Consider the following 12,001-nt stretch of genomic DNA (forward strand, 5'->3'; position numbering starts at 1 on the left):
TATGTCGACAGAGCATGATTACTGTGATCAGATTTTGCCTTACTTAACTTTTGCCTACACACCACTCAACAGGAAACTACTGGAATGACACTATTCAACTTGGTCCACGGTCGCGAAGCCACGACAACGCTAGACGCCATGCTGCCGCACGAGTTTGATGATCTACCTACCGACATTGACGAATTTACTCAGCGCGCCGAAGAAGCCAGACAGCTTCCCACATAGGTATCTGCATTCAGCAAGACCAAGATGCAAAACGGTACGAACTTCAACACAGGTCCGTTTTCTACATTCTCGGTGACAAAATATGGGTCTGAATGCCCGCACCTTGTCGTCGACTCTCTGAAAAACTCCTAAGACTGTACTTTGGGCTGTAGATAGTGATCTGCCGCCTGAGCGACATCAGTTACGAGGTCGTTCCCGATAGTGACAGTAGCTCCAGTCGCCGCAAGCACTTACCCGAAGTGGTGCATGTGGCACGGATGAAGCCGTACCTGTCGACCTAACTTTCGCTTTCTTCTTTTTGTTCTCGTTTATTCCTTAGTTTGTGTGTGTGTGTGTGACTCTGTCCTGTTGTACTATGTCCCGTTGTCATGATTAAATTGCGCATCTGCACGATGCTTCCTTCGGAGGGACGCAAATGCCGCGCCAGTGCTCTGATGAAGAAGAGGACAATGTGAGTAGGCATGAGTGTTTTTGTCAAGGCGCAGTGAAGAAGTCACAGTTGCGTTTGGTATTAAAAAGGCGACCCACCGCTGTGCCTCCTGAATAGCGCTCTATGACCCCTTTTTTGCTGTCTTGACAATAGCATTTGAGACATCGGATTTTAAGATCCCAGGGCGTAAAAAAGACAGTGGAGTTGTTGCGTGTCTTGGTTCAGTGTTGCTAGTTCCGGCTTTGTGACGATTTCTCTCGTTTTCAGGAACTGCCACCGCACAATGGGCAACAGCCACATCCAGGCCACTACGAAAGCCGGGACCACCTGCCCACTTCACACACTTTGCCATCACATTCGCATCATGCTCCACCGCCACACCTTCCACCACACGTCCATCATCCTCCAGCTCATGCTGGACAGCAGCAGCAACATTTACAGCAGGCATCGCCTCGCCGAGAGAGCTGGGGCTCAGGCCAGGACCGCTACGATGCCAGCGACTGGGAGTCCTCTGGGTATGGTGCTGCGGTGCCTCCGCACACCCGGCCTGCCTCTGGCCTTGGGTTGCAGGCGCACCATGGAGGTGCCCTTCCGTCGACGGCAGGTCACCCTCCTCCATCCATGCATCACCCTCCAGCTCAACAGCAGCACCAGGCAGTTCTTCCGCAACATCCTGCTGCCGGCACGCACCATCCTCCTCCACATACGAACCAGCAGCACCCAAGGGGTCCTTCGCCCATGCACTCCGCACACAGCGGTGGCATTCCACCGTCCCACCAGCCCCATGTGCCACACATTCCAAATGGGAAGGTCCCACCTGCACTCAACGGGGGACACCGGATGTCTCCTTCAGGAATGGCATCTCAGTATGCTGTGAATGAGGTAAGTTGACTTCTGTGACTTATGCATAAGTGCCATAATAAAGTGGTAGCATGCAAGCTCTCTTGAGGTCTGACCACAATGACTATGACATTCTGCAGCTGAGCATGAGATTGCAAGTTTTATTTCTGGCCATAGCATTTGCACTGTGGTGGGTGCGGAACACAGAAACACGAACTGCGTTTTGTGAACACGTTGAAAAACATCAAGGTGGTGGAAGTCACTGAGAACCTCTCCACAGTAAAACCTTGTTAATACATAGTTGGCGGGGACATGGGAAAGATACCTACCAACTGGCTAAATGCCTTAACCCTTTCGCTGTCACGGACGTACCGGTACGTCATCGCGCTTCCCCCCCACAGTGTCACTGACGTGCCGGTACGTTCTCTATCGTGCGTTCAAAATTTCGCACCTGAGCGCAAAGCTGGCGCTCCTAAACTGGCCACGCCATCTGTTGACTCTTTCTACAAGTTTGTATTTTCGCCCCGACCTGTGTAGTACATGTATTGAAGAGTACGGTGCGACTACCACTCCCCCCTTTTCCTTCGCTGAGTGGCGCGGTGGCTCCGCGTTCGCTGGATCATGCGTCGCACGCGTGTAGTTATGGGTTCAAGGGTTGTTCTGCCATCTCCGCTGGTTTGAAGGTTTTTATTTTTCTTCTGTTGGTATGTTTGCTACGGCGCGTCAAGTTCAGGCGCATGCGCCGTTGCCTCTCCGAAAAGAGTGACTCGATTGCTGCTTTCGCTCTCTCGCCGCACCGTCACTTCCGACTTGCAGCAGTAAACGTAAAGCCCTTCGAACTTTGTTTTAGCCTTTTTCCATCTCCCTCTCTCTTCTTGATCACACAACGTCCCATTTCTCTCCGTTGTGCTGGCGACCGAAAGCGCATCCTTCCTGCGCACGGTTACTTTCGCATAGCTGAGGCGCGCGGGACCTTCGTCTGCTCATTGGAGTGGTGGCTCTTCTGATTCAGAATACGAGCAGAGCTCGGATTTGGACTCGGACAGCGTCTCATGCGAGGAAGAGATGAGTTCCGCATCGTCAGATTCGGATGTTGAACGAATGTTAGTCAGGCTGATGATGATGATGATGTTTACTAACAACAGCTGCAGAACACTGAAATGTGCATATTGCATTGACTATGTTATTTGTATACCAATCATAATCAAAAATAAATTGCTGTGTTCATTCCCTGTTATGCTCGTTCCCTGAAACCAAGCCGACACTGGGGGTGCGTCACCGCCAGAAAGGTCCGACAGCGAAAGGTTTAAAGGGCCCCTCACCAGGCCCCATAGCAAATTTTGGTTATACTATGCTGGAAGTTGTTACGTGTCCTCTAGGGAGCGTTCTGCCGCAAAAATTTTTCAAATCGGCTCATTAATAGCAGAGATAGAAATATTTCAGTGCTGCAAACCCATGCTTTTAGCAGGCAGGCTCCACTGCATAGCGAGACACTCTCTCCACTCTCCCTGTCTAGCCTCTGCAAGCGAAATTCCTTCCCTACATTCTCCTATACCGTACCTCGAGGATCACGTGATGCCCTCACTTTTTATTTCTCGACGCTACGCACTTACACTGGTGGCGTCGCGCGCGAGCTGTTGTCTTGTTCACGCAGCGCATGATTTTGCGTGCTGTGCACAAAGACACATGACTAGCGGTATAATTCAGTGCTACACGAATACTGAGGGAGAACAAGCAGCTTGCAGAGCATGATCCCGCGCTGGAACATGGTAGAAAATGGCATAGTTTCGGTACTTGCACATGTGACTGCACGACCATGGGAACAAGCACACAAAGCGGAAGTACATCTCTCTTGCTTCAGTGCGAAGTAAAACAAAAAGCACGCAGACATTCCGTTTGTGTGTTTCATTATTTCTCTAAACTTCAATTCGTCAATTCAGTTAATAGATCACACAAATAACAGATGTTGCCTTGAATAATTATCGAAGTCACGTGTCACTACGAGCGACATCACACTGCGGACACGAGCACGTAGGCACAGGGACACGAGGACGTCACCGTCCGGCTTGGAGCATGGTCGCCGCGAGGAAAACTGAAAACGGCATTCAGATTTAAATTTCAGAATGTTTCACGGCACGTAGCGATATAATTCTTTGCAAACACGATTGTTAATGTGCATTGTATGCTCTGCGTTTGTCAGCTCAAGATGGCCAGTCCTGGTGAGGGGCCCTTTAAGGGGAGACACTGCTTTTAGGAGCCGAAAATTTACCCAAAAATCGAATTTCGAGAATGGTCATTTTCATGTTCCTACTACCATCCTGCACCTGCCTGCAACTTTTCATTAAAAAATACCACGTATTTGCTGCGTAACAGCAACTCAAAGGTGTGCCGGCAGACCCCCCAGTCCTTTTAGTTGTGGGCAAATCGCACTTATTTCAGCTGCCTGTAACTCGTGAACGGCCCACTCCCCCGCGGCCATTTTGGTATCGTTGAAAAGCTCGCGCGGTTCCCTTTCTTTAAATTTTTTTACCGCCCAGTAAGCAACCCTTTGCTCTCCACCTTCACAAATAAAACGAGAAAAAAAAAGTGTGCATAGAAAGTCGCCATTGGCCAGGTAGGATCACGTGGCTAAGGTGGCGTCATCTGATTGTCTTAGGGCACTGGACCTGAAAATCTCGCTGGCTGAGGCGCCATATTGTCTTTGATTGCGACCACATGACAGCAAACATGCCTGGAGGGCCAGAAAGGTTCTACACTGTCAGTCAGTTCGGCCGAAAGCGAGCAAAGAATAAGAAATGTGCTAAGGGCATGACATCGCAAGACTCTGCAACTGATCACCAAGCGACTCTTGTCGCTAAGGCACCAGACAATGGCGATGGAGGTTATTGTGGTCCGCTAGAGAAGGGCACGACATCGTGCGTCCCTGCAACTGACCAGCAAGGGACTTGTGGTGCTGAGGCATCCGAAAACAGCAGTACAGGTGACAGTGATCCGCTAGGTAAGGGAACGGCATTGCGCGGCTCTACAATAGATAAGCAAGCAACTCGCGGCCATGCGCACGACAGCGATCCGCTGGAGAGCGACAGCATTCTTCGCACCGACTCTGGCTGCGTGAGAGTTGATGCTAGAACTGTCACAAGCAGCGACATAGCTCAAGTGAGTGCCCGTGAGCAAGTCACGCTTGAGAGACCCGAGTCGATGCCAGCAACAATGCAAAAGGCGGGTTTTCACCGCTGCCAGCGACGCGTCATCAGCCTCATCTATGGACATTGCGGCTTTATACGCGATTGTTCACCTCAATATTCTGAATATGCTACACATTGCTCTGCGGTGCAAGACGTAGCAGATGTGCAAAACTAGTCACAGGCAAATGTGACTACGGCCTCGCGAACAAACTGGTCGTGTTGTGCGAGCATTGTGGTGAAGTTGCGGCACAATGGAAATTGTGCAGAGTTGATGGCAAGAAAGCATGCAGTCCATTTGAGATAAACATGTTAGCAACACATGCAATGCTTTGCAGTGGAAATGGCCAAACAGCCATGAACAATATCTTCGTGTCGATGGGACTTTCGTGCCGGGGGCCCCACAACAACACGTTTCAGCGGCACCTAAAGAAGACTATGGGGCCTGCTGACACCCGAGCTGCCACAACCGTTATGACGCGGTGCACGGAAGAAGTTAATGAACTCTATGAGGACGTGTTTTAGACAAAAAAGAACATTGCATGTGCTATGATGGCACTTGGTTGACGAGGGGACATTCCTCACACATTGGTGTTTGAACTGTTGTTGAACTGTTCACTGGATATGTGCTCGATTACCATGTAATGTCCAACTTTTGTTTGGGCTGTGAGAATGGCCCTAAGTGAAACAGCAAGGTCTACGACCTCTGGAAGTCAAGCTACTAATGCCAAAAAAACACAAGCTGCAAGTCTGGCCAAATGGAGGTAGAAGCAGGCAAAATGTTGTTTGAGAGGTTGCTTCAGCGACATAACCTATGCTATACTACCATGTTGTGTGACGGTGACAGCCGCACATACAACGCAATCAAAGAAGCAAAAGTATATGGCTACTTTGAAGTGGAAAAAGAGGATTGTGTTAACCATGTGAAAAAACGCATGGGCTCCACACTCCGCAACTTGGTACAGCAGCACAAGGTGTAAGAGTTGGGGTCGGGCATGAAATAGATGTGGTAGCTGGCCATGTTGTCATCCAACTCACTCACGCTTGGGACGTGGTTGTTGGGAGGAACTTGCTCTCATCGTGAACTAGGAGTACAGGATTTATTTACATATTTTTACATTACGACAGGAAATACATTTCAACAGTCTAGCATGACTCCCAAATGAAGCATTCTAGACGAAGCACACGAGCATACCTAGCAGCCGACAAACTGCTGCTTAAAAACTCTCTCTCCTCCCTAGATCCCTAGGTGAGGGAAAACTGCTGTCCAACCTTCGTCCAGTCGGACCGTCCGCAGTCCTTGGAGGCGTAGTCGACCTGCCTTTGAGGGGAAGGGCTCACACTCTCACATACGCACTTTGGATTCCCAGAACCCTCCGAGCGGGTCCTCGTAGACAGGTTGTCATGCTTGACCCCAGCGGACGCCTCTTCATTCTAGAGCTGACTTCTCAGGTAGCCGCCACAACTGTCAGCAGACTGTGACGAATTCTGGGGCCCGTGAAACGCACCGCAGAACACCCTTTTCCAGCAGCTCTCTTGCTGCAAGTAGACCATGAAAGCGACATCGAATCAAGTAACAATACACGGTCCGCCAAACGTGGCTTTCCTTGTTGGCGCCGTCGGTTCTCTGAAGGAGGTGCATGGTCGGTTAAACTTTGCTGGCGTCGCCGGTTCTCCAAAGACGCGCATTGTTGGCTCTCCAAAGCCACTCGTCGCAGCAGACCGGGAAGGGTTCGATTCTCCGAAGATCGCCACCCCCACAGGTCGTCCGAAACAGCTGCAACAGGCTGGGAGAGGTTAGCAGGGAACTACCCCTGCAGGCCGATCGTAACAAAGGGTGACGGCAAACGAAACCTCGTTGGCAAGGGGAGGCTGACAGCTGAGCTGATCGACAGGTTGGCCGCCTACTATGGGCGAGCACTACAATCGTATGTTGGTGATGTGGAAGCCATGAGTTGTGCAGTGATGGCAACCTTTCATCATATAACTTGCACTGACAGTTGCCCAAACCAATGCACAGTGCCTGGCTGGTGAGCAGTCTTGGTGCGCCCACAATGCATCAAAGGCCAAAGGGGAGCCAGAGCCTAGGCACCAGTATAACGTGCCTAGTGACGTGGCTGCAGCTCTTTTACCAGTGTACCATTGCTTGTCGAAAAAGAGCCTGCTGCAGAGATGCCTGAGGGAAAGGACTCAGAACTTGAATGAGTCTCTCCACTCAGTAATCTGGAGCTTGCTAGCAAAAGAGCAGCACTGGTGATTTGTTGCAGTACAGGCAGCTGTTGCAGAAACTGTGCTGCGTTTTAATGCTGGAAATGAGCATGCAGCTGCAGGAGTGCTAGCAGAGCTGAACATGAACATAACACTGACTGGGACTGCAGGGCAAAAGAAAAGGACTTGCGGCGTAGCATGAGTTTCACCAAAAGGAGGGCAGCATCACTTGGCCTTGCTGAGGCAGTGAAAAAAAAAAAAAGCACCATAACAGGATGTATCCCAACTACTTCCCCGGTTCGTTTTGAGAGGTACTGTTGGGAATTGAGGTCTAAATAAACGGACATATTTTTGCCCCTTTCTCAAAGCAGCATTTCTGATGTTGTCTTAGTTCTGGAGCAACAATATCTCCAGTTGTAGTTATCCTATCACAGTAATTCTTTTTTTTTTCTTTTTTTGTCAGGATGGTAGTGAATTAGTTAGCGAAATAGGCCTAAAATAGGAGTAAATATTATTACAGAAAATTTCTAAAGATAATTTTTCTTGAAAGTTACTATTGGCTTTTACTTAGAAAATTAATTTTGATAGGCTCTAATTTTGGTCCGAATTGGTCTAAAAAACATTCATCCTTACTTGGTTAGACCCATGTATCATCCTTGATCAATTTAGTGTTTAAGCATTTGCCGTGATCACCATGAACATGCTGTGAAATGTTTTGCCTCGTTTTCTCAAAATGGCATTTTTGTGGTGGTGTAGTTTTGGAGTGACAATAGCTCTGGTTATACTTATCCTATCACAATAATTATCTCTATATTTTTTTTTTGTCAGAAAGGTGGACAAATTGGGAACGAAATAGACCTAAAATATGAACAAATATTATTACAGAAATGTTCAAAAAGTATTAATTTGTCCAGGGTGCTTCTAATGATGCGTGCTTACAAAAGTTTGACATGCTGTAACTTTTGCCCAAATCAGTCTAGAACATCAATTCTTGTAGCACTGCAAGCTATGATCATTCAACATCATTTTGATATGCTAGTCTCCTTCATAACAACCAGCATTTTAGAGAAAACTTGCCTCCAAATTAGACCATACAAAAAATATGAATTGCTGATATTTTGAAAGATAGCTCCTGCACAAGAAAACCAATTGCATGTTTGAAATCAGCATGTCATATACATAAGTGTTGAATGTTTGATGAAATTGTGCCCATAAATAAATTTTAAGAATTTTAAGTGGGGTGTCCCCCCTTAACTCAGAAGCACAAATTAGCCACGACTTTCAAAAGTGAAGAAAAGGTCACGAGTAGTAATATTTTCAACACACAGCTCACTTTATTCCGAAGCAATGGACCAAAAGTCAGTCAGCTTCAGTTACTGCCGTCGAGGCCTTGCAGCGACAACAGCATCCTCAAATTTTGAGAGACCTTGGGCCAACTTTGCCATGAGACCCCTCATCTGTTAAATGCTTGACTGAGTGAATGATGCCCTTGCTGAGGGCTTGTGCAAGCGCCGTGGTGTTCGGCAGCAAGAAGAGTTCAATTGTGCCCAAGTTATTCAGCGCATCATTTGTCAACGCATTGTCGAGCACAAGGACAACTTTTTTTTTTCTTTTTTTTTTTTTTGCTCCCTCAAAACACTGGTCCAGGAGCTGCACATATTCCTTAAATAGCTTTGCCGTCATCCAAGCCTTTGTGTTGCTTCTGTATATGACGCCTGAGAGCATTTAGGCGCCTCTGGTTCATATACCGGCCGATAACAAGCAGTAGCATCTTATGGCTTCCTGTCGCGTTGACCGTGAAAGCAGCTGACAGCCTTTCTTTAGCATGCTTGCCACCAGTGCAGTTTTCACCCTTGAACACCAACATCCTGTTGGGCAGGTCTAAAAGAGTGCTGACTCGTCCATGTTGAAAACGTCTTCCATGGCATAGTTGGCTAGAGTTTGTGGCAGCGGCCAATTCTATCATTCCGCCGCACCTTTGTGGTCCGCATGTGCTTCCTCTTCACACACCACCCTGACACTTACATTGTGGCATGCTTTAAACCTTGCTATCCAACGGTTGCTGCAAGAAAAGTTCTTGCATTTCAGGTGGCTACCAAATATTTCTGCCTTTTTGGTAAGCAGGGGGCTGCTGACTGGTAAGTTATTCACCCTGACTTTTTCCAGCAACAACATCAAGGCTTCTTCAACCTCGGGAAAGGCTGATCTCTTCAAGCGTCACCTCTTCATGTTTGATGTGGCATCGCTCCTTAGCTTTCCTTGTGCTTTCCATCTGCCGCAAACTGTTGTTAAAGGCAGTTCCTACGCACTTGCAATGGCGGTTTTTGTTGTTCCGGTTTCAATGCTACGCAGAGCGTCCCAACTTCTCCTTCACGCTGAGCATGCGATCCTTTTGTCCATTCGGTTTTGGCTTGGCTGCGTTTGTCTAGATGAAACCCGGTGAAATATTCAGCCAATGCTGAACCACCACGAACGACACCACTATGTATGCAACACTCTCAGGATGGAGTCGCATGTGCGATGAAATATGCAGTCACTGCTGAACCCCGAACGACACCACATTGATGACCCACATGCAATGCGCGACGCTCGACCAACTCGATGCGGTTGCAAAGCAGCAAAAGTTTGGGCAGGTCGGAACGTCAAGGTGATGATTGCTGCGATGGGGCTTTCAGCTACGCCACCACGCTTTCCACACTTGGCCACCCAATCTAAAAAAGAAAGCGCCATCACCAACAAGGCATCGTCGATACACGTGTCGATGGGTACTTCCGAGTACCAATTGAATTGTGGTTTTCGCATTGATTTTCTTTTTCAAAAGGAAAAAAAGAAAAAGAATACATTTGCGGTGCAACATGCTGTTTGCCAAACTGCGACTTAGTGTAGCTAACCGGTATGCATTCTACGAGCCACTGTGCCGTGAGCGGTCATTCAATACATTGGGTTCAATGGGAGGTTGGCCGGGGAACTGTGGCAACTACGTTTTAACCATAACTGCATCGTAAGCGGGTACATATCAATCATGTTTTACTGTACGATGGCTCTTATAACCCAGGTGTTGCTTTTGGAATTTCTACCCTGTTGGTCCATCTGTGTTGGTGCATTAGAATGCAAACCTTAGCTGGGTGGAACCAATTCATGGCTTGGAAATTGTTTACGGCAAAAAAATAATGTGCAGTCTAGGTAGTTCCAAGGTAGCTCATCTTAGTAAGTTGCTTCAGAGTGTAACAGAACGCATCTACATGTACGCACACACTCACAGAAACACGACAAGAAAGGACGCCCCTCCAGTTTTCTCTTTCTTGTAATTGCTACAGCAAATACTTGCACATGTGCTTCTGTTGGTGATTCATATGATATAAAACAGCGCAACATGAGGAACCTGCACATAAAAGCAAGATTTAATAACTTCGTAATTAAACTCACTAGAAGATGCACAAACAATCATTCTACCAATCAGAATTTCCTGCAATAGAATCTGTAGAGCTTTGCAAGATAGTTAAAACCCCTGAAATGATGTGGACAAATTTTGTAGATGTATAGAATACAGCTACAGTAAAACATTTGTGCCACAATTTAAGGGATGCATCTCGTATTAAGAGAGCTATGGATGACTGCAAGTTACTCTCCTCTCTAGCCATGCTTTTTCTCCAACTCACTCACTGAGCAATCAGGCCTAAGGTCTGCCTTCGCTAGCTCTGCGTCATGATGGTACATCATGACGTCTACTTCTGGTTGTCTTGGCGTTCTGTCGCAGTGCCGAGCAAGTCCGGTATTCCGGTAGACACAGGTGAGCTAGGCATTTAGATTGATAGGCAGGAGTGTCAACTTGAGCGACCTGAGGGACCTTAGAGCGGCCTTCATAGGGCAGTCGCCTGGTGGCGCACAGCTCAACCAGCCAAAAACAGAGCTAATATTGCTGTAACCAAGAGTAAAACATTTTAAACTTTTAAAAAGACAATGTGTTCATGATTATGCTTCTGCCAAAAATTTACACTAGCTGCAAAGTAGAATACTATTCGTTACTGCTATATTAGCTCTTTGTTTGTCTGGTTGAGCTCTGCCACCAGGTGGCTGCACCCTCCAGGCCACTCATGTTTGCGCCTCTGCCCATCCAGCAGAGGCAAAGCGTTTGCAGAGGCAAGCTGTCCGCAACTGTGTCAGCAGGGGGACAGCCTGTCTGTGGGGCTCCTTTTGTACTGAAAAAGAAAAAACATGCAAATAGAATTATTTGAACACTCACTATTCGATTCTGTGATATTCGAGTATTCACACATCCCTGTTGTTGTTGTTGTTGTTGTCCACTGCAGCCTCCTGCCACTGATTGCTTTGTACAAGCTTTTATTGTCAGTGCCGTCCACCTTTTTTTTTTTTCTTCTTCTTTTGATGCTTTTTTTTTTAAATAAAATGCTCTTGTTTTGTATAGCACCTAATGGACTTTTATGCTGTATTTACAGCATCCTGGTGGCTACTCCATCCCTCCGTACCAGCATCCAGCCTCCCAGCTGCCACCCTCCCAACTGCAGCAGCAGCAGCAACAAAGAGTCTCCCCGCAGAACATGAACCATGGCTCGCAGGCTGGTCACCTGCCGCCGGACAGTTACCGGCCAGGGCCTCAGTGCGGTCCCCACCAGTACGGGCCGTCCAAGTCTCACCCGGGCCACAGCCATTCGCCTGGGCCAGGGCCCATTGCCAAGGAATTGCCAGCCGCCCCGCCAAAACCCAAGGTGCCAAATGACCATCACCATCATCATTACCAGCCTACGGGACCACACCAGCAGCCACCAGTGCAGCAGCAGCCACCTGCTGGAGGACAGACCATGGTGGATGGTGGTCGGGTGAGTGGCACTCGCAGTGTGCCTTCTTGCGTTCTGTTGTCTGATTGAGTGAGAATCATTTTTAACACTTTGTCATCATCATCAGCTGATACTAATATTACATCCACTGCAGGACGAAGATCTCTCTTGGTGAGCTTGAATTACCCCTGTCAGGCATCAGCTGACTCCACCCTATGTCTGCAATATTATCAGTTTTATCAAACCACCAAATTCTTTATCATTTTCAATTGCACTGCCCTTTCCTTGGCACCTCATCTGTTTCTCTAATAAAGCACCGA

The 12,001-nt window shown here is 47.9% G+C and overlaps 1 protein-coding gene across 1 annotated transcript in view; it reads left to right on the top strand.

Annotated features, from left to right (window-relative positions):
* The window catches only part of mbt (serine/threonine-protein kinase PAK mbt), a 123,144-nt gene that overhangs the window by 65,084 nt on the left and 46,059 nt on the right, over positions 1–12,001 (top strand). The window contains exons 6-7 of the mRNA XM_050180185.3: positions 923–1,537; positions 11,343–11,723. Coding sequence (XP_050036142.1) covers positions 923–1,537; positions 11,343–11,723 — 996 coding nt within the window. The remainder of the gene's footprint in view (positions 1–922; positions 1,538–11,342; positions 11,724–12,001) is intronic.

This window comes from Dermacentor andersoni, chromosome 7 (assembly GCF_023375885.2).
Source record: "Dermacentor andersoni chromosome 7, qqDerAnde1_hic_scaffold, whole genome shotgun sequence".
Taxonomy (NCBI): domain Eukaryota; kingdom Metazoa; phylum Arthropoda; class Arachnida; order Ixodida; family Ixodidae; genus Dermacentor; species Dermacentor andersoni.